Source organism: Salmo trutta, chromosome 8 (genome assembly GCF_901001165.1).
Source record: "Salmo trutta chromosome 8, fSalTru1.1, whole genome shotgun sequence".
NCBI lineage: Eukaryota > Metazoa > Chordata > Actinopteri > Salmoniformes > Salmonidae > Salmo > Salmo trutta.
In genome coordinates, this window is record NC_042964.1 from 40408440 (window position 1) to 40431268 (window position 22829).

At 47.4% G+C, this 22829-nt stretch overlaps 1 protein-coding gene across 1 annotated transcript; it reads right to left on the reverse strand.

The window, feature by feature from the left end:
- Positions 1-5: 5 nt before the first annotated feature.
- Positions 6-21555, reverse strand: LOC115198933 (N-acetylglucosamine-1-phosphotransferase subunits alpha/beta). The gene is made up of 21 exons (XM_029761364.1): positions 21266-21555; positions 20898-20983; positions 20635-20754; positions 20211-20261; positions 19520-19722; positions 19251-19315; positions 18910-19044; positions 14035-14196; positions 13554-13733; positions 13233-13403; positions 12898-13021; positions 12575-12772; positions 10836-12013; positions 10412-10611; positions 9844-10063; positions 9537-9650; positions 9352-9437; positions 8999-9097; positions 8531-8698; positions 2484-2574; positions 6-1744 (listed from the first exon to the last, which is right to left on the reverse strand). Exons 1-21 carry the CDS (start codon positions 21395-21397, stop codon positions 1673-1675), a joined length of 3855 nt encoding a protein of 1284 aa, XP_029617224.1. The 5' UTR covers positions 21398-21555; the 3' UTR covers positions 6-1672.
- Positions 21556-22829: the final 1274 nt, after the last annotated feature.

Genomic DNA, 22829 nt, shown 5'->3' on the forward strand with positions numbered 1-22829 from the left:
TTCAGTTTCATGATTTAAAGCATGACTAAGCGAGTCAAGTTTATTTTTGATTTTGGGATGAGCCAAACTAAAAATGTGAATTTGACACACTTCAAATATGCATACCAACCATTGTTGTAATTCAACCTGTCTCAGAGCATGCTGTACATAAATCCATGGCACTCTTTAGTATGATATGTATTCATTTGTAGCTAACACTAACATTAGCTGGGGTTAGCAAAGTAGCTACAAATTAGTTAAAATGCTGAAGTTGTCTGAGATCCAAACACACAACCTTTGGGTTGCTAGATGTTCGCATTATACGCTCACCCTCCTAATATTTGGTTACATATACTAATGAGTGTCCCAGATTTTCATTTTCTGTTACATTGAGTCTGAGACCAGGCTGTGTAATCTGGCACACTGCATACCACAGTACACCAACACTACAAATATTCAGCAATAGTAAAGCAGCAAAACATTATCATGGTTCTACTGCTGCTGGCAATCATTCACGTTTTATCATTAACATCACAATGCACCGCTTGTAAACGGAGAGGAGGGCTCAACAGAGAGACCATAGAATCAGAAAAGAATTGAGGGTCAGTAGTAGAACACTTGTGGAGCTAAATTAACATTCCGTGGCATTCATTAGGAACGCATTCACTGAACAATACAATCAGATGTTACAGAGCATGCTGCAGAGATCTGAATTTCAGACACTAGCAGAGTTATACGTACAGTATCCCGCAGGGACACATTCTGTGTGGATGGCTGATCGCTGTGTGGTCTACTGTGTGAAACATTCATGATTTTAAAAAACAACCATTGTGGCATTTTTCACCCACAACCTCATGCCTTTGAAAGAAATCACTTATGACATGTAAATACCAAATCCAACCAAGACATTTAAAAGGGAAGCAGGGACAATGGGTAAACAAGGTCATACAGTCTAACTGAAGTACTTCAGGCAGCACTCTTTTTAAAATAAGGCACTTGTTGAATGTAGACATTGACCAGAAGTGACATGGTGAAACAGGTCAAATGGCATAATTCCTGTTATTCTGATTAACCCCTTCCCTTCCCGATCCCTTTTTTCCTTCTGTGGAATAAAGGTTAAATAAAAAAAATAAAAAGGTGTCCAACCTAACCTCTGGAATGTGTCGCAAGGTTACAGCTCTCATGGTTAAGGGGCTGTAACCCCACACCACAGATGGTGTCTCCCGTCAATCGCAGTCCATCAATCACACTGCCCACACTGACTGGACTGGAGCAGTTTAGCACATAGTTGGCTCAGTCAGTGTCCTTCTCCACAGCCTGGTGTGTTGTTGGCATGTGGGCAATAAGTCCCTCTGGCGCCCCTGGTGGAAGAGAAGTGTCTGGTTTCTGGCTTCACAGGCTTCTTCCACTGGCACCGCATCACATGACATCACTCCAGCATCTCCCAGCCAGGTGATGCCTGTCAATCATCTTACCCACCACACGATTGACATTGTTTACAAGAGTCCCTCTCTCCTTGAGCCATGCTGATGCAATCCCAGATGAGGACGTTTCGAGATATAGGGATAACCCTCCTCGCTCACCACCTACCCCTGCATGGCCCTCAATTTGAACTCAAGGAGAGAGGTTGAGGGAGGGGACAGGTAGGAGGGTGGATGCAGAGAGGAGGATAAGGACGTTTTTCCCTCGTTCTTCACACGCGCTCTGGGTTGACATCGTTGCTGACCCTGCGTCTGGGAAACAGCTTGCGCTTCAGTAGAATCAACTGAGGGAAGAAGAAAATGCCACAAAGAACTGCGTCACAAAACACACAAACACTGAAAGATGAGTGAAAAAGAGGGAAGCGACATTACTCTGTCAGCATGTGGCTAGCTGAGCGGGAGCTTTTTGCTCTATTTTTCTTGACTTTGAACAGATCATGGCAACAGCATTTCGGGAGAGTCAACTTAAGTCCTGTAAAGTCACCAAAAGGTGGTTTATTGGTCCAAGCCTGAGCCAATAAACCACAGAGATGTAAACAGCTCTCCAACTTCAAGAGGCAGTTTACAAGCAATGCACCAGATGCCTATGAAAAGGAAGGAGGAGTAGAGCCTTAGGCCTGAGGAGAGGGATGATTCTTAGGACAAAAACAAGACGACTCCCTCAGATTCCTCCATGTCCCAATGGCCCAGTGCACAGTGTGGATTACCCATCCCTCCACGGTCGCTCTGGCAATTAACCTTTACCCCCGACCCCCTCAGATCTGACAGGTGCCATGATCAACAAAAAAAACATTCAGCCACCATCCACTGCTCACGGTCCAACATGGACAGGTTTCAGTCTCATTTCAGTGACGCCATTTCAGTCATTCCAAAGCTCAACCGACAGTGAGGGATATGTGCCCCTGTAGAGCTCCCTCTATGGAGCCCTGGGGCTAAGTGCTAAATTGCAGATCATCAAGCTACAAGTGTGCTGTTTATATTAGCGAGGCGGAAATATACATGACAGTGTAAAGTCCTACTGACCTGCTCGGCAAAGAAGGAGATGACAGTAAAGATAACCAGAGTCACCAATACACAGTGGGTCCAGAACTTCAGCTTGTCCCGATATACTCGCCTGTAAGACAGAGACAGCAAAAATAAACTAACTATTTTGGGCCAACAATGAACGCATGACAAAGCAGATAACTCACTGAAAGTCATCACTCTCATATTCTGATCCTAGTCTCCAAAATGACATTTGATTGGGTGACAGACAGGGTGAAATGTTTTTGGGAAGTATCAATGAATACAAAACAGAAACTCGACGAAAGTCACGACTACCATATTCAGAGTCCAGTCTCAATTATGAAATATTTTAGGCTTGGGTGACAGGGTTAAAGGTCATGATGAAATGCCTGTGGTTCCAGGGGAGAGGACGAGAGGGCGACAGGGTAAAGGGGTGACAATGTGACATCAACAGGCATCAGGGGACCTCTGCTACCACCCGCCTGTCACTTCACTAACACCCTTGTGACTCTTGGAGTGTCATGTGTGTGTGGCTCATACGAGTCTAATTTTAAAGTCTCGGTATCTGGATAGATTCCTCCAGCTCAGGCCTGGCGCTACAAGAGCAGGATCCCACTATAACCCCCTTGGATTCCCAGCGATCATTTATGGCAGTGCTGAGCACTCGGAGGTGCTGACAGCTAGGATCCTTCATTTTTCTCTAGGAGAAATGGGGAGAGACCTCTGTCTCACTTGGCCCTGATACAGTAATATAACGTATCTGTCCATCTATCATTTAGGACAGATACTACGATTGACAAAGTATCTGTACAGGCATCTTGTATTGTGTGCACATTGTGCTTCTGCACTACCACCAATAAATTGTACAATGAAAAAAGAATGTAACTAAATGCAGATCACATATTCAATTGATACACTCCTTTCAACTCTAGTATAAACCACCCCAGTCCTACCATTCCCCTCTCTCTCTAGAATAAACCACCCCAGTCCTACCATTCCCCTCTCTCTCTAGAATAAACCACCCCAGTCCTACGATTCCCCTCTCTCTCTAGAATAAACCACCCCAGTCCTACCATTCCCCTCTCTCTCTAGAATAAACCACCCCAGTCCTACCATTCCCCTCTCTCTCTAGAATAAACCACCCCAGTCCTACCATTCCCCTCTCCCTAGTATAAACCGCCCCAGTCCTACCATTCCTCTCTCTCTAGTATAAACCACCCGAGTCCTACCATTCCCCTCTCTCTAGTATAAACCACCCCAGTCCTACCATTCCCCTCTCTCTCTAGTATAAACCACCCCAGTCCTACCATTCCTCTCTCTCTAGTATAAACCACCACAGTCCTACCATTCCCCTCTCTCTCTCTAGTATAAACCACCCCAGTCCTACCATTCCTCTCTCTCTCTCTAGTATAAACCACCCCAGTCCTACCATTCCTCTCTCTCTCTCTAGTATAAACCACCCCAGTCCTACTATTCCCCTCTCTCTAGTATAAACCACCCCAGTCCTACCATCCCCCTCTCTCTAGTATAAACCACCCCAGTCCTACCATTTCCCTCTCTAGAATAAACCACCCCAGTCCTACCATCCCCCTCTCTCTAGTATAAACCACCCCAGTCCTACCATTCCCCTCTCTCTAGTATAAACCACCCCAGTCCTACCATTCCCCTCTCTCTAGTATAAACCACCCCAGTCCTACCATTCCCCCCTCTAGTATAAACCACCCCAGTCCTACCATTCCCCTCTCTCTAGTATAAACCACCCCAGTCCTACCATTCCCCTCTCTCTAGAATAAACCACCCCAGTCCTACCATGCCTCTGTCTCTAGTATAAACCACCCCAGTCCTACCATTCCCCTCTCTCTAGTATAAACCACCCCAGTCCTACCATTCCCCTCTCTCTAGTATAAACCACCCCAGTCCTACCATTCCCCTCTCTCTCTAGTATAAACCACCCCAGTCCTACCATTCCCCCCTCTAGTATAAACCAACCCAGTCCTACCATTCCCCTCTCTCTCTAGTATAAACCAACCCAGTCCTACCATTCCCCCCTCTAGAATAAACCACCCCAGTCCTACCATGCCTCTCTCTCTAGTATAAACCACCCCAGTCCTACCATTCCCCTCTCTCTAGAATAAACCACCCAGTCCTACCATCCCCCTCTCTCTAGTATAAACCACCCCAGTCCTACCATTTCCCTCTCTAGAATAAACCACCCCAGTCCTACCATCCCCCTCTCTCTAGTATAAACCACCCCAGTCCTACCATTCCCCTCTCTCTAGTATAAACCACCCCAGTCCTACCATTCCCCTCTCTCTAGTATAAACCACCCCAGTCCTACCATTCCCCCCTCTAGTATAAACCACCCCAGTCCTACCATTCCCCTCTCTCTAGTATAAACCACCCCAGTCCTACCATTCCCCCCTCTAGTATAAACCAACCCAGTCCTACCATTCCCCTCTCTCTCTAGTATAAACCAACCCAGTCCTACCATTCCCCCCTCTAGAATAAACCACCCCAGTCCTACCATGCCTCTCTCTCTAGTATAAACCACCCCAGTCCTACCATTCCCCTCTCTCTAGAATAAACCACCCCAGTCCTACCATGCCTCTGTCTCTAGTATAAACCACCCCAGTCCTACCATTCCCCTCTCTCTAGGATAAACCACCCCAGTCCTACCATTCCCCTCTCTCTAGTATAAACCACCCCAGTCCTACCATTCCCCTCTCTCTAGAATAAACCAACCCAGTCCTACCATTCCCCTCTCTCTCTAGAATAAACCAACCCAGTCCTACCATTCCCCTCTCTCTAGGATAAACCACCCCAGTCCTACCATTCCTCTCTCTAGTATAAACCACCCCAGTCCTACCATTCCCCTCTCTCTAGTATAAACCACCCCAGTCCTACCATTCCCCTCTCTCTAGTATAAACCACCCCAGTCCTACCATTCCCCTCTCTCTCTAGAATAAACCACCCCAGTCCTACCATTCCCCTCTCTCTCTAGAATAAACCAACCCAGTCCTACCATTCCCCTCTCTCTAGGATAAACCACCCCAGTCCTACCATTCCTCTCTCTAGTATAAACCACCCCAGTCCTACCATTCCCCTCTCTCTAGTATAAACCACCCCAGTCCTACCATTCCCCTCTCTCTAGTATAAACCACCCCAGTCCTACCATTCCCCTCTCTCTCTAGAATAAACCACCCCAGTCCTACCATTCCCCTCTCTCTAGTATAAACCAACCCAGTCCTACCATTCCCCTCTCTCTAGTATAAACCAACCCAGTCCTACCATCCCCCTCTCTCTGGTATAACCCACCCCAGTCCTACCATTCCTCTCTCTCTCTAGTATAACCCACCCCAGTCCTACCATTCCTCTCTCTCTCTAGTATAAACCACCCCAGTCCTACCATTCCAGTCTCTCTCTAGAATAAACCAACCCAGTCCTACCATTCCCATCTCTCTAGTATAAACCACCCCAGTCCTAACATTCCCCTCTCTAGTTTAAACCACCCCAGTCCTACCATTCCTCTCTCTCTAGTATAAACCACCCCAGTCCTAACATTCCTCTCTCTCTAGTATAAACCACCCCAGTCCTACCATTCCCCCCTCTAGTACAAACCAACCCATTCCTACCATTCCCCTCTCTCTCTAGTATAAACCAACCCAGTCCTACCATTCCCCCCTCTAGAATAAACCACCCCAGTCCTACCATGCCTCTCTCTCTAGTATAAACCACCCCAGTCCTACCATTCCCCTCTCTCTAGAATAAACCACCCCAGTCCTACCATGCCTCTCTCTCTAGTATAAACCACCCCAGTCCTACCATTCCCCCCTCTAGTATAAACCACCCCAGTCCTACCATTCTCCTCTCTCTAGTATAAACCACCCCAGTCCTACCATTCCCCCCTCTAGTATAAACCAACCCAGTCCTACCATTCCCCCCTCTAGTATAAACCAACCCAGTCCTACCATTCCCCTCTCTCTCTAGTATAAACCACCCCAGTCCTACCATTCCCCTCTCTCTAGTATAAACCACCCCAGTCCTACCATTCCCCTCTCTCTAGAATAAACCACCCCAGTCCTACCATTCCCCTCTCTCTAGTATAAACCACCCCAGTCCTGCCATTCCCCTCTCTCTAGTATAAACCACCCCAGTCCTGCCATTCCCCTCTCTCTAGTATAAACCACCCCAGTCCTACCATTCCCCTCTCTCTCTAGAATAAACCAACCCAGTCCTACCATTCCCCTCTCTCTCTAGAATAAACCAACCCAGTCCTACCATTCCCCTCTCTCTCTAGAATAAACCAACCCAGTCCTACCATTCCCCTCTCTCTAGGATAAACCACCCCAGTCCTACCATTCTTCTCTCTAGTATAAACCACCCCAGTCCTACCATTCCCCTCTCTAGTATAAACCAACCCAGTCCTACCATTCCCCTCTCTCTAGTATAAACCAACCCAGTCCTACCATCCCCCTCTATCTAGAATAAACCAACCCAGTCCTACCATTCCCCTCTCTCTAGGATAAACCAACCCAGTCCAACCATTCCCCTCTCTCTAGGATAAACCAACCCAGTCCAACCATTCCCCTCTCTCTCTAGAATAAACCAACCCAGTCCTACCATTCCCCTCTCCCTAGTATAAACCACCACAGTCCTACCATTCCCCTCTCTCTAGTATAAACCAACCCAGTCCTACCATTCCCCTCTCTCTAGTATAAACCAACCCAGTCCTACCATCCCCCTCTCTCTAGAATAAACCAACCCAGTCCTACCATTCCCCTCTCTCTAGGATAAACCAACCCAGTCCTACCATTCCCCTCTCTCTAGTATAAACCACCCCAGTCCTACCATTCCCCTCTCTCTCTAGAATAAACCAACCCAGTCCTACCATTCCCCTCTCTAGTTTAAACCACCCCAGTCCTACCATTCCCTTCTCTCTAGTATAAACCACCCCAGTCCTACCATTCCCCTCTCTCTCTAGAATAAACCAACCCAGTCCTACCATTCCCCTCTCTAGAATAAACCACCCCAGTTCTACCATTCCCTTCTCTCTAGAATAAACCACCCCAGTCCTACCATTCCCCTCTCTCTAGTATAAACCGCCCCAGTCCTACCATTCCTCTCTCTCTAGTATAAACCACCCCAGTCCTACCATTCCCCTCTCTCTCTAGAATAAACCACCCCAGTCCTACTATTCCTCTCTCTAGAATAAACCACCCCAGTCCTACCATTCCTCTCTCTAGAATAAACCACCCCAGTCCTACCATTCCTCTCTCTTGAATAAACCACCCCAGTCCTACCATCCCCCTCTCTCTAGTATAAACCACCCCAGTCCTACCATCCCCCTCTCTCTAGTATAAACCACCCCAGTCCTACCATTCCCCTCTCTCTCTAGTATAAACCACCCCAGTCCTACCATTCCCCTCTCTCTCTAGTATAAACCACCCCAGTCCTACCATCCCACTCTCTCTAGTATAAACCAACCCAGTCCTACCATTCCCCTCTCTCTCTAGTATAAACCACCCCAGTCCTACCATTCCCCTCTCTCTCTAGTATAAACCACCCCAGTCCTACCATGCCTCTCTCTCTCTAGTATAAACCACCCCAGTCCTACCATTCCTCTCTCTCTAGAATAAACCAACCCAGTCCTACCATTCCCCTCTCTCTCTAATATAAACCACCCCAGTCCTACCATTCTTCTCTCTAGAATAAACCACCCCAGTCCTACAATTCCCCTCTCTCTAGTATAACCCACCCCAGTCCTACCATTCCTCTCTCTCTAGAATAAACCACCCCAGTCCTACCATTCCCCTCTCTAGTATAAACCACCCCAGTCCTACCATTCCCCTCTCTCTAGAATAAACCACCCCAGTCCTACCATTCCCCTCTCTCTAGAATAAACCACCCCAGTCCTACCATTCCCCTCTCTAGTATAAACCACCCCAGTCCTACCATTCCCCTCTCTCTAGTATAACCCACCCCAGTCCTACCATTCCCTCTCTCTAGACTAAACCACCCCAGTCCTACCATTCCTTTCTCTCTAGAATAAACCACCCCAGTCCTACCATTCCTGGAGCTCTCCCATGTGGAGGAAGCGGTTGCGGTATTCTCTGGGCAGCTCGAACTGGGAGGTCAGGGGGAACATGGACTCATAGAAGTCCCTCAGTACCGCCTTAACAGTCCCTGCGTCTTTATGGCTGTGGTCAATGTTGTCGTTTAGACATATGAACTTCCTGTGAGGAAACACAGTGATGTGGTCTGATCATAATCAACAACATCATGGTCAAATGAAAAGGTAGTGTAACAATAAAACAGGAAGAATTAGTACATATTAATTAGGCAGGCACTTGGCTGGACACCTACAGAAAGTACAGAGATAATGATACTTTTGGGGGGGGGGGGGGGCTCATCTTTGTTCTGTTACACACTAGTGTGTAATGGTGTTCAGCGCCCCTGGACAGATCTTTCACCTCAGCCGCTCCGGTATTCAAACCAGTGACCTTTCGGTTACTGGCCCAAAGCTCTAACCTCACCTGGGGTTCTTCCTGATGTCATCCAGCTGGCCCACCACATGGGACACGTTGGTCCGCACCATCTTAAAGGCTATCTCCTCCTCGCCCATTATCTCAAACCTGTCAAAGGAGAGGTTTCCATGTTTACTGTGATCTTAAATATGATCAGGATATCCGGAGAAAATGTAGGATGGGTGATATATATAGATTAAGGACAGTGGATGACGGTCGAGAACAGGACTGGATTTTATTTTTATAGACCCAACCACCCCCTCTTCAGAGGACAAAAAATACATGTTTTTACAGCATTTTCATTTGTTGTTACACACATTTGATATATAGATGTTTTCTTATTTTTTTAGAACAGGACTTACTTGTACTTGTTCTGGTCTTTGAAGGCTTTTTGGATGCGCTCTGTGACGGCTTTACAGTGGACCACCAGACCTTTAGTGACGGGAGGCTGTGGATTCAAATACACTAATCAGTCTCTGCACCTCAAGTCTACTACAGCTTAGAAATGTTGTTGGGCGACAGCACAGAGGCCGCGTAGAGTAGTCACCATGCTGGCTTCGTAGTATGCCTCCTGTGTAGGGCTAACAATATGTTGCTGGGTCAGGTTGGTGGGCAGCGTCTTAGAACAGTTGATCAGCAGCTGCTCCAGACCTGTCAGATCCTGCAACACGTCACACGCTAACACATTAACCTCACTGTACCACTGGTTTGAGATCAGCTTTTAAAACAGGAGTAAAACCAGGGTCGGTATTCATAAAGTAGATGTGCAGATCTATGATCACTTTGGCCTGAGATGATAGATAACATGGACACAACGGGGACCTGATCTTCTACACCCAGAATTCTCTACCGACCTGCAGGTTGAGGGGGAGCTCATGGATTCGAGTGGCCAGCGTTCGGATCTCGCGGTCAGAGAGAACGCCGGAGTGGTCCGTGTCGATCTCGTCAAACACCTGCGAGACGTTGAGCGGCTGCAGGGCCGACATCAGGAAGTAGAAGTAGGAGAATGAAAACTGCATGTCCTCCGGGTGACGCACGCGGTGGGACGACGTCAGGTCAAACGCCTGTGGGAATCTGAAAGATGGAGACATTCACATATCAGTTCGTTCAGCAACGGCAGGTAGCCTAGTGGTTCGAGGGTTGGACTAGTAACCGAAAGGTTGCAAGATCGAATCCCAGAGCTGACAAGGTAAAAGTCTATCGTTCTGCCCCTAAACAAGGCAGTTAACCCACTGTTCCTAGGCCGTCATTGAAAATAAGAATTTGTTCTTAACTGACTTGCCTAGTTAAATAAAAAAACGAATTCACTTTAACGAGGTAAACAAATGAGTGCTCCTGTTAGACAAGCACTCACAACAGCTACTTCGGTCTTCTATATTACTACCCAGTATTTCCCATATGACATAATTTCCTGCTACTCACATGTCCTGGAGCTCCTGCATGATGAGCCTGTCGATCATGTGGGGCATGTGGGCGGGGACCTTGCGGGAGGTGAAGCCAAACTGGCCGTTGAGTAGCTTGTTGACGTAGCGGAGGGAGTCGGCGAAGGTGTCCTGCAGCTTCCGGCCAGCGGCGGCGCTGTCTGCCTGGTACGCCAGCTCTCCCTCCAGACGCTCCTCCTCCTATAGGAGCCATAGAAAGAGCCAGAAAGCAATAAGAGAATACACAATTAACATTCTGATCAAATTCAGATAACATTCAGATAACATTCAGATTCCCATTTACATTTGGAATATTAAAGGTTTAACAGTTTGAGTAAAGTGTTTGCGATTCAATCCAATGCACAGTTGCTCTCGATTCTATGTTCTTCACCTTGTGACATTATTACAACCCAACCCCAGCTCACCTCCAGCAGGTCCTGGAAGTACTTCCGTCTCTCCCAGGGCAGGAAGCCTCTGTCTGAGGAGGTGTAGTGCTGCAGCTTCCTGCCCACAGGAACCCCACGGACGCCCTCTGCTCCTTCCTTCGGTCCCTTCTCGGCCCCTGCCCGCTGCTGCGATTGGCGCTCTGAGCCCTTGGCTTTGGACATGTTGCCCACCAGGGTGGTCAGCAGCTTGGAGGACGGTGGAGGTCTCTCTGTGGGGGTGGTGTCCTGGGCTTTAGCGGCTTTGGGAAACTCCCCATCCACTAGAACTGGGATGGGGGTTGCTGGAGTCTTTTGTGATTTCTCTTTCTCTTTCTCACCAACGATGCTCGACTTGGGCGCCTCCTCTGGTGCCTCGGTTCCCTCTGGCTCTTTGGTCTTCTCTGCTCCGTTTCTTTCTGGATTGTGTTGTGCTACTGGGTTAGCCTCCACTAGCTGTGGTGTGTCTTCCTCTCTCCTCACCACATGTCCTACTAGGTCTTTAAAAGGGTTGTCCTGGGGTTTGATCTGGTCAGCTGGTGTTAACCTGGGGCCCTGATTGGCCAGAGCCTTGTACGGCCCCAGCAGTATAGCCTTGGTGAGGTTATAACCCTTCATAGTGATGTCACCCACCAGGAGCTTTCCTTGCAGCCTCTGAAGCTCACTCTGCAAGGCCACCGGTAGCAGGGACACGTTTAGCACAGGCACATCCACAATCACCTCATTTTCCCCAGGTGGCCTCTTGAGGACTCGGGGACCTTGTTTCTCCAGAGGGACATCCTCGAAAGGGACCTCCGGCTCTGCGGTGGCGGTGGTGGGCTTGGCCTCTTTGGATTCATCTTTGTGGAGTGGGTGGGACACGGACACGTTGGGCTGGGGGAGCTGGCGGGTGTCCACAGCCACGCTGAAGGTCAGGGAGAACTCCTTGTCGTCATCCCCTCGGACAGTGAGGTTGTAGTGGACCAGCGAGGCATTGTGGCCCGAGTGGAGAAGCAGGTGGACCGTCTTCCACTTATTGGCCACCGAGGTATGGCGCACGGCCGGGTTGTCGCTGACCTGGGCCTCGGTCACCCGGCGAGCCACGCCTGCAAAACTGAAGTATGGCCTGGTCTCACCCACCGGCAGGGTGTACAGGGTCCTGTTCTTCAGCAGAGTGACGCTGTAGAGCTGGTTAAAGTGATCTAACACACACACACACACACACACACACACACACACACACACACACACACGATTATCACTGCTCTTCCACCTCACTGGATGAGCTAACGTGACCAGACCAGGAAAAACACTTGGCCGACATTCTGCACATTTTCTCATCAATGAAACATTAGATCTCAGAGTCTTCTCTTCACAAAAGTAGAATCTGTTACGAACAAATTGCACTAAGTTTTGTAGACTTGACACTGTGCCAAAGTTTTTTAGTTTTTTAAATTACGTTGTTTAAAAGGAGTGCACGGGTGAATTGAGTTATTGTACATGCGCACTTCACAGAGTAGGCGTTCCCTCACGGAAAATATGTAAATTCATGTTAAAACGCGCAAATAGGATCTGGCTAGCTCGTGTTTGGCACTGCCCACCTCTTTGCTTGTTCTGCTCACTGTGCTCATTTTCTCCCATTGTAAACGGCACATAACGTATCTTGGGTTAGTTATCAATATCTTTGCTATAAATAAAGGATAGAGTTTGAGGTCAGGTGATTATTAAGAAAAACTCCTGGCCCTACTTCAGCTCACACTCACCTTGTCCACAGTCGCCCGCGTCGAAGCCACAGGAGAGCACGTTGCAGGCCTGGTCGCAGAACTTGTCTGCCAGCCAGGAGTTGGCACAGCCTTGGCTACAGCTGGACACGCCCCCGATGCCACCTAGACCTCCTGCAAACTGCCAGGGTTGATTACCCACTCCGCCCACACCGGTCCCAAACCGGCTGCCCCCAGCTCCTGTGTGGTGAGATGGAGAAGAGGAAGAATATCAAGCTCAGTGAACGACAAGTTGTGATGGAGGAGAGAAGGGAAGAAAGTGAAGAGGCAGACTGGTACAGGGAGGGATAAGGAGTGATTGTCACCCAGGCAGTCGCCACCATCCCAGTCACAGGCGGAGTTGTTGCAGGCCTTGTCACAGTAGCCATCTTTGATCCAGGAGCCTGGACAACCTTCAGCACAGTTAGGGACGGGCCAGGTGAGGTACACCTGTAGGGAGAGAGGACAGGTGAGGTACAGTAGGGATGTTAAGACAATATTACAATATACAAAATAGCAGAACTATTCCACAAAACATAACCCAATCTCATGCCAGGGAGATATTTATATGAAACGATCAAGTCTACATTAGCACAAACTTGAGCTAGTGAGCTAAATTCAAGACTGTGCATCTAGTAACACTTGAAGTCTAGACCCGAACCTTCTGTCCTTTGGAGTGACTGAAGAAGTCATCAGGCCACACGTCCTTCCCGAACATGACGTCGTCGTTGAGGTAGATGAACTTCTGAGACAGGCCTGGGATTCGGTGGATGTGGGTCTCAATGGCAGGGGAACTGAAGGTGGGCAGGTGGGTGTGGTTCTGGAAGACATCCTACACAGGAGAGACAATCATATGGCAACTTGGATTTTATTTCCTAACTGCAGGCCCAGAATTCTTCCTGCTCTGGTCACAACATCCCATATGTTCTGTTATTGTCAACAATCATATCTGTGAGAGTAGTACTGTAGGACTCAGGTGTACCTGGTGTGTTACCACGGTGACACGGGGGTTGTCCAGGTTCAGCCAGGAGGGGATCTGCCCATTGGTCACGATGAAGATATGCCGCACCCAGGGGGCGTGTCTCTCCACCGAGCGCAGCGAATAGCGCAGCTCCTCGTTGTCCTCGAAGCGACTGGCCGAGACGTCCTCGTCCTGCTTGGACTAGGGGGGGCAGAGAGCAGAGCAGAGGGGTCTGAGACATGCTTTTACCATGCTCTGAAAAGAGACCAATCCAAAATGTTAGCACTACATGTCATTGTTTTCTACCTATTTGACCGGGAGGATAAAATACAATGGAAGTTCTCAGTCCAGCAGTTTAGTTTCACTCAGTGATACCTACTACACCATGAATGGACAGTGGAACTGCATTAGACAAGAGTTAGCGCTCCTCTTTAGCTTGACATACACTGTTAAGCTTCCCTGATAGATAGTGAGTGACGGGGACAGAAGAGTGAGGGTTTACCTGGGTGATGGCAGTCAGGTCCCAGAAAAGATACGCAGCGCTGATGGTCAGCTCTTTCCCATCCAGCGTCAGGTTCTTTTTGGCCTGCTGGGTCAGGTCAGTAAAGTCCTGAGGGCTGTTCAGATGGAGCAGGGCGATACTGGCCTCCGTATACAGCTGGAACTACGGGAGGGAGAGAGAGACAGAAACATGGCAGTGTGGCACCAGAGACAGCAGATGCTACTCAGCATAGCAGCGCCATGAGGAAACAATTCAAGTACGACAGCCTTTATTTGGAGCCAAGGACACAACCTCCACAACAAGACAAACAGACATCAAGCCAGATATATTTTTATGAACCACTTTAGACGTAGTGGTCATGTCAAAGGTTATATGACGCGGGGCCTAAAATCCATTATAGTGACTTTGGTTACCGCTCCTGTCCCTGGGAAGATTTCTGCATGACAGAGTTGACAAACAAAGCCACCACATGACGGGTGCATACACAGACTACCAGGCTGAACATGAGCTGGGTTTAAAGCAATTTGATTTTGATGTTGACCTATAACCTCTGACCCGTGGCCAATTTAAAGGATGGACCACATCAAAGCAGAGGACTCCTCACCACCAACCATGACTACTGGACCTTTCAAGTGAGAATACCCCACAGTCATGCCTGTGTGTGTGTGTGGCAGGGAGGGAGGAAGGAAAGAGTGGGGGGGGGGGTCTTGGAAAGTTCTGTGATGTCATTTCTGTGTGGAATGGAAGGCATGGCTCAGTATCCTTGCGTGTACGTGTGTCATCTCAGTCGTTGCCTCTCATAACCCTCTGTCCCGAATCCCTCATCTCCTTAGTCCCTAGCCTTCCAGACAACCCACAAACCACTGAGCCAGAACCCAAACACCTTACTACTGCATGTCTCCCTCTCAGCCATTGACATGTTTTTTTTCTCTGCTCCTGTTGTTATATAAATCCCTAAGATGAGGCAGGGACAGCCAACTGGAGATCACATTTCCATTTTTATTAGCCCCTTTTATAGGAGCTGTTAACACACAGCTCCATGTGTCTGTACAAGTGCACGCACACACCTCCATGTCACGGTAACACAAAGACAATAGTAAACATGGCTTTATATAGCTTTACTAGGAAAGGCTTTGGCTATTGGCAGTAACATCAACATTCTCGTCCACATCTGCCTGTCAGCAGCCCGTCAAAAGATGCAGGCGTTTAGTTGAAGTATTTAAGGTCATGTCATACCCGTTATCATGAGCCAATGTCAATAGTGACAAGAGGTTCCAAACATCAGCTGTTTTTTCTACTCCTGACATTTGAAACTATTTCATTACTGTTTAAAAACGTCATTAGTCAGTTGAGACAAAGTTGTATACGTACAATCCACAAAAACCTTGAACCACATGCTCTGGAAGCAAAAAGCTGAAGCCTAAATATACCTAACCTGGGTAGCCCAAACCAAATCTTGCGTGTATCACGAGAGTCTAACACACACCAGAGCCCAGTAAATATTTACACACAACTAAAATGAGTCCGAGCAAGACGGCACAGTAGTGTTGAGTGAGGGGGGAGGCTTCATAATGTCCTACGATCATCGAGCCAGCCCCCCCCCACGTCTCAGACTCTACAGCAGGGATCATCAACTAGATTGAGCTGATTTTGTTCTTGAGGATGGCTGGCGGGCCAAAACATAACTACAAATAATTTGTAGACTGCAAATTGACCGTAAGAAGCCCAAACAGATCTAATATTTGACTAAAACATCATTATAAACCTTGCTTAAGTTTGTAAACGATCACGTGACTCTATTAAGAGTGTGAATACTTGGGAACACGTTTCCCCAGATTAAAAACACTCGGAGTTAATTTCCTGGTGTTTTAACAGTATTTTCTGTCCAACAATAAATTATTAAAAAAGATATAATATTTTGGAGGCCGCCAGTTGGGGTACCCTTGTCTACAATATAACCAGGGGGCCATTCCAGTCATATGATGAAGGCCAGTGAGGTGAACGGGGAAACGATGCGTCTATGGATTCCCCGTGGCCTGGCTCGTCGATCGATAATGCCGCAGTTCCTGGCACACGTCTTCAATATCAGCATGGGTTTGAATCCAGTCTACTGCCCTTTGATACAATCTCGCTCCATCGTTCCCCACGGTCATTATCTTGCACTATCTGTTCAACAGAAACCTGAAATACCTAAAAAGGATATACATGAACAAAAGATGTAAGGAATTCCCACCAAAATAGTACTACTGTGTGACTGTCATGGCTTTGAATGTAGCTATACTTTACTGCTTCTATTTATTCACTATTTTAGTCTATTCTCTACATACACACTAGCTGCACATTCTAACCTCGGAGTACATAAACAATAGGCTATCCTATACAAGTTAGCTATAAATTAATAACACACAACACGTGTGAATGACAACATGCCAGTTAGAGGAACACACAAACAGAGGGCAGTATTTTCTAGGTGACAGTGTGAGCAGATGGGGGTCGTGGGGCAGCTTTCATCACCATTACACTCAGTTTAACACTGTCTATAAATACTGTCCGTCTCTCAGCACCACCACCCTGCCCATCCCTCTCTCCCCCTCCGTCTCTCTGCATTCTGCCCATCCCTCTCCCTCCGTCTCTCTGCATTCTGCCCATCCCTCTCCCTCCATCTCTCTGCATTCTGCCCATCCCTCTCCCTCCGTCTCTCTGCATTCTGCCCATCCCTCTCCCTCCGTCTCTCTGCATTCTGCCCATCCCTCTCCCTCCGTCTCTCTGCATTCTGCCCATCCCTAACCCTCCGTCTCTCTGCATTCTGCCCATCCCTCTCCCTCCGTCTCTCTGCATTCTGCCCATCCCTAACCCTCCGTCTCTCTGCATTCTGCCCATCCCTCTCCCTCCGTCTCTCTGAATTCTGCCCATCCCTCTCCCTCCGTCTCTCTGCATTCTGCCCATCCCTAACCCTCCCCCTCTCTGCATTCTGCTCATCCCTCTTCACAGAATCGGCCCGACAGCACCAGGAAGACCACTGAAACTGGATCCCTGCATTGTGCTACTGACAGACGGATAAACCCCCCCCCACCTTCCTGAACCTCCTGTCCCCATACACTCTGCTTATAAAGGCTACCTCACCTGTGGGGGCTGTAGAAAGGTCTGTGAGACAGAGGGAATGAGTGGGTGGAATAGAAAGAGAAAACAGAGGGGGTTAGAGAAGGGAAGGTCAGTAAAATCCTGGTGACCTTTCAGTGTGCTGCCTGCCACCACGCCACCCACAACAGTTGTTCTAATGTTAACCCCCTTGGCCGCTCCCCAAGATAGGGTTTCACCCTAATACCCTTCTGTTATCACATGACCCCGGGCGAGACAGACAGAGAGAGAGAAAAGAGAAGGAGAGAGGCAGTAGGAGGTGGATAAGGAGAGCTCACTGTAGTCATGAGGAGTCTGCAGATCACAGACTCTATTGTAGTGTAGGTTGACTAAGACCTTTTTTATTCATAGTGTTTATTATTGTCCCAGCAGCACCAGAGTGACCATTTCTGATGTGCATTAGGCTGTTTAATTCCATACAGACAAAAGTACTTTTATGGATGGAATGTGACGTGTAGGCCCAGCGTTATGAGAAAAGGCTGATATACACTGAGGGTACAAAACATTAGGAACATCTGCTCTTTCCATGAGAGACTGACCAAGTGAATCCAGGTGAAAGCTATGATCCCTTATTGATGTCACTTGTTAAATCCACTTCAATCAGTGTAGATGAAGGGGAGAAGACAGGTTAAAGAAGGATTTTTAAGCCTCGAGACAACTGAGACATTGAATTGTCTCAACAAAAGATTTAAGAGCCTTTGAACAGGGTATGGTAGTAGGCGCCAAGCGCACCAGTTTGAGAGTGTCAAGAACTGCAATGCTGCTGGGTGTTTCGCGCTCAACAGTTTCCCATGTGTATCAACAATAGGTCACCGCCCAAAGAACATCCAGCCAACTTGACAACTGTGGGAAGCACTGTTGAGTCCATGTCGAGTCCATGCCCCAACTGATAGGCTGTTCTGAGGGCAAAGGGAGATGCAACTCAACATTTGGAAGGTGTTCCTAATGTTTTGTACACTCAGTGTAGCTTTGTATGGATATAGTCTAACAATGCCTGTGGTGAGACAGAACTACAATACAGTATTTAAAAAAAATTGTTTACAGTAGTTAACCATCACTGGATTCTTTTGTTTTATTATCTCAGAGTAATCTGGCTTGTTACTGGCATTCCTCCTCCCGAAATATCTCAGAGTTCTGATTATAGAAAATGATTAGATAGACAATCCGTGGCCAAACTAAACCAGGGATTCTTTACTACCATAATATCTGTTTAAAACAGATGGAGACCTCTTCTGCTTAAGTGTTATTACTTATTCAATTGGGTATAATGATATTGTTTAAGGTCTGTGGTTTTGGCAGACAGACAGTGTCTATGTTCAGTTTGAACACAATAGATTCTGTCTGACATACAAACGTTTGGAGCACGGCAATGACTAGCCTATCTTTCAAGTCATGATTCTGAGGTACAGCAAGGGTGACATCTTGTGGCTATATGAATATAGTTACATATTATATCTTATATTAATATATCCTGGAATTGTATATTCTTTTTTACTAAAATCTGCATTACTCATTAAATGTAAATAAAATATGTTGTGGCATATCTGTGCCTGGTTAAGAAAACAACCAATGTGTTCATATGATAAAATGGCATACTGTATTTTGTGAAACACTGCCCTCTAGTGAAATAATAGATACAGCGCCCTGTCTAAAATAAATACAGTATTTGACTTAGTATTGTGTTTTCCTGATCGATTATCCCATTTGTTTTCCTTTTTCCATCCAGGTTAGTCTTACCTGTTTGATCTTGCCAGTGACAACAGATGGCAGTTTGACTCTGAGCTGCTCTGTCTCCTTGAAGGATGCTGGGAAGCCACTGAGGTAGGCCAGGCTCTGCATGCGGACCAGACCTGGTGCTTCCTTATCTGTGGTCTACAGGAGGAACAGCACAATAGCTTATTGTAACCACATGACTGTGTGTCCATTTGCCTATTCATCTTTAAGTAAGGACCAGTGTATCCAATCGGGGTAAATTCTCAATCATATAATGGTGCTGGAATCAGACAGGTCTTGGAAGTGTTGGTTGCGTCTGGTGCAATGGAAGTTCTAATAGCAGACTACAGAGTCAGGTAACTCACCAGGTAACATCTAGAGACAGAGCGCTTCAGAGCCTCACGGGGTGCGTCTGTGTAGGCCTTGTCCGCTATGGGAGGGAGGGAGGGAGGGAGGGAGAAGAGAGAGCCATACAGAGAGAGCCATACAGAGAGAGCCATACAGAGAGAGCGAGAGATTTTGCTGTGATGACATGATTGGTGTTCTCGTACTGAGTGGGTAGCTGAATTGTGAAGTGAAATAGCACGTGTGTGTAGAGTGCCAGTTGGGAGTGTTTGTTTCAGTGACTCTTTACCATCAGCCTGAGAGTGAAAGATGACCACAGACACTGTGGTGGAGGGGTGGAGGGGCTTGGCCACTTGCAGCAGCATCTTGGCGGTGGAGAAGGAGGGCCAGAGCGATGGCAGCTCCTTCAGAGTGACGTTGGCTGGCAGAGCCGGGTCCAGGGCTAGCATGGGCGCTATGATACAATGGGACAGCAGACATTCTGGCTTCACACTGCAAACAGAAACACAGACATATAAAGAGAAAGAAAAAAAGGTCACAAAAAGGTCACAAAACATCAAGATGGTGTCCACAACTCCAATCCAACATCACTACTTCTACCAAACCACTATGCCTAGTGCAAAACCCTGCTCTGTCTTGCTGCAGTTTGTACCACTTGCACAAGGCTTCCTTTGTGCTGTGGTTGCATCTCACACCTTAACGTCTGTGGTCATAAGCCACCTGTTGTTGCAGATTGGTCGACAACACTGAGACCCGTTCTCACAAACGCTCAGTTGAGAGAGAAACAGGAAATACCAGCAATGATGTCAAAACCCTTGATCTAAGACGACCGTAGTTTGTGTCTCAAGATGGTTCATTATCATCAACTCCCTTCCCTTAGAGTTTGGAAGCATCCATATTGAGCTAGATATGTAAAGAATCCGTGTGAAAACCACAGTAAATCTACAGTAATGTACAGGTGTTTCTATCTTATCGCTCACCTGTCCTTCGGCAATTCAGTCGGATCACTTGCATTCTTCCCCAGCCGTTCCCTATGGTGAGAAACAGTCCAGAAAGTCAATGCACTGATCCGTTAACGCATGGAATGTTTTGTTGGGGAATGTTCTAGTATCGTGATTGAAAATCGACCTTTGAGCTAACAGAATCTCTCTCTGGCAATATGAGTTAGCTACATATTTGGTCCCCTAGTCTACACAACAGGATGAATGGGAACGATTCAATCATGTAATGTGAATAGGTACCCACTTCCTTTACGTGCTAGTGACATTCAGCGGGCCACAGTAAGCCTCTCTCCGTCAGCCATTTACCAAAACAAATATGTTCAGCTTGCATTCACGTAATACCATTTCCTGTAGCCTAACGTGTGTGACGTGCAACTGAAGTCCCAGTGACCATGTGCAGTACCTCAGTGTCCTCTGCTCTTCCTCCAGCTGCTCTCTCACACCACGTAGCTGCTTCATCAGGTCGGTGTCCGTGCCATTCACCCAGGTGTACACCACATCTATGGGCATGGGCAGGCATAGCCTACCGCGGCACAGCACCATAGAGAAGATACACATCCATTTCAAATCAGTAGACAGACAGAAGGATATGGAGTAGTGACGTGAGACAGTGAAACACTGGTTATCCCTGTAGTGGATAACACTTGGGCAGGGAGGGTTACTTACCGAGTCTGGAATGATTTCCCAGCTACATTGTCTCTATACGAGTCAAACAGTACGTGGTACTGATCCCTACTCCACTCTACCACCACCTACACACAGAGAGGGGGATGAGATTATTGACCACTGAATGTATTGTATACTTCAACATAACCAGCCAGAACAGGCCTTGCCTTACTTAACTAAGTGTAACGTGTCGCTCGCAGACAGACAGACAGACAGACAGACAGACAGACAGAACAGACAGACAGAACACACACACACACACACACACACACACACACACACACACACACACACACACACACACCACGTTAAATGCTGCATCATTGCGTTTGACAAGGGTTAGTTTGTTAGCTAGCTAAGCTACTTACTTCTCCAAACTGGAAGGCAGAGACGATCATGAGGACTATCCCTCCAAAGCAGAGGTACAGTCCATAGCGGTGGGACAGACAGGTGTAGGTCTGTCTCTGCAAGAGTTTCAATACTGAATTGATTATCACCATGGTTCTCCTTTGCAATCCATATCTCTTCAGTCATTCACCGAAGACGCAGGTGCATATCGGAGTTAATATAAAGTAAACACTACAAAACGAAAGATGTCTTCTTTGTCACATGACACCTAGCAAAAACGGTCAAAGCACATAACCAAACATTGCACTTCCTTTATGGCGCCTTGACTCAAATGTTCCGGGTGCTGCTTTAAAAAAAAACCTCTATATCGCCCTCTATCGACTAGGAGGAGTTGTGCTATACATTTAGCGTGGTGTGTCCTATACATAGAAATACACTGAATATACCTAACATTAGGAACACCTTCCTAATATTGAGTTTCTTCCCCCATTTGCCCTCAGAACAACCTTAATTAATCAGGGCATGGACTCTTTTATTTATTGTTATTTATAGTAACAGGGGAGAGGAGTGGGGATGAATGAGCCAATTGAAAGCTGCGATGATTAGGTGGCCATGATGGTATGAGGGCTAGAGAGGGGAATTTAGCAACCACAGAGAGTCAGGACACCCGTTTAACGTCCCAACCCGAAAGAAGGCATCATACACAGGGCAATGTCCCCAATCACTGCCCTGGGGCATTGGGATATTTTTTTAGACAAAGGAAAGAGTGTATCCTACTGGTCCTCCAACACCACTTCAAGCAGCATCTGGTCTCCCATCCAGGACCAAACCTGCTTAGCTTCTACAACATCAACAACACAAAGGAGCTGATCAGGGACTTCAGCAGACAGCAGAAGGAGCACGCCCCCATCCACATCGATGGGACCGCATTGGAGAAGGTGAAAAGCTTCAAGTTCCTCGGCGTACACATCACTGACAATCTGCACCGCCCGCAACCGCAGGGCTCTCCAGAGGGTTGTGCAGTCAGCCCAACGCATCACCGGGAGTACACTGCCTGACCTTCAGGACATCTACAGCACCCGGTGTAACAGGAAGGCCAAGAAGATCATCAAGGACCTCAGCCACCCGAGCCACGGCCTGTTCACCCCGCTATCATCCAGCGAGTTCAGTACAGGTGCATCAAAGCTGGGACCGAGAGAATGAAAAACAGCTTCTATCTCAAGGCCATCAGACCGTTAAATAGCCATCACTAGCCCTGACCTGAACTTAGTCACTGTCACTAGCAGGCTACCACCCAGTTACTCAACCCTACACATTAGAGGCTGCTGCCCTATGTACATAGACATGGAATCACTGGTCACTTTAATAATGGAATACTGCTCACTTTAATAATGTTTACATACTGTTTTACACATTTCATATGTACTGTATATACTGTATTCTAGTCAAGGCCATCCTATTCAACTAGTGCTGTATATATACTATTCCATCCACATATTCTTCAGATATACTACATATTCTCTCCACATACTGTCCATAATGTCTATACTCCGGACTCCGACATTGCTCATCCTAATATTTCTA

Bases quoted from the DNA above. Each gene is read 5' to 3' on its own strand.
- LOC115198933 (XM_029761364.1), bottom strand. From the start codon at position 21,397: ATGGTGATAATCAATTCAGTATTGAAACTCTTGCAGAGACAGACCTAC. The intron at 9,651-9,843 runs GTCGGTAGAGAA...GACGTGTTGCAG, and splicing joins AGCTCCCCCTCAACCTGCAG to GATCTGACAGGTCTGGAGCA. The intron at 1,745-2,483 runs GTCAGTAGGACT...TTCTTCCCTCAG, and splicing joins TCTCCTTCTTTGCCGAGCAG to TTGATTCTACTGAAGCGCAA.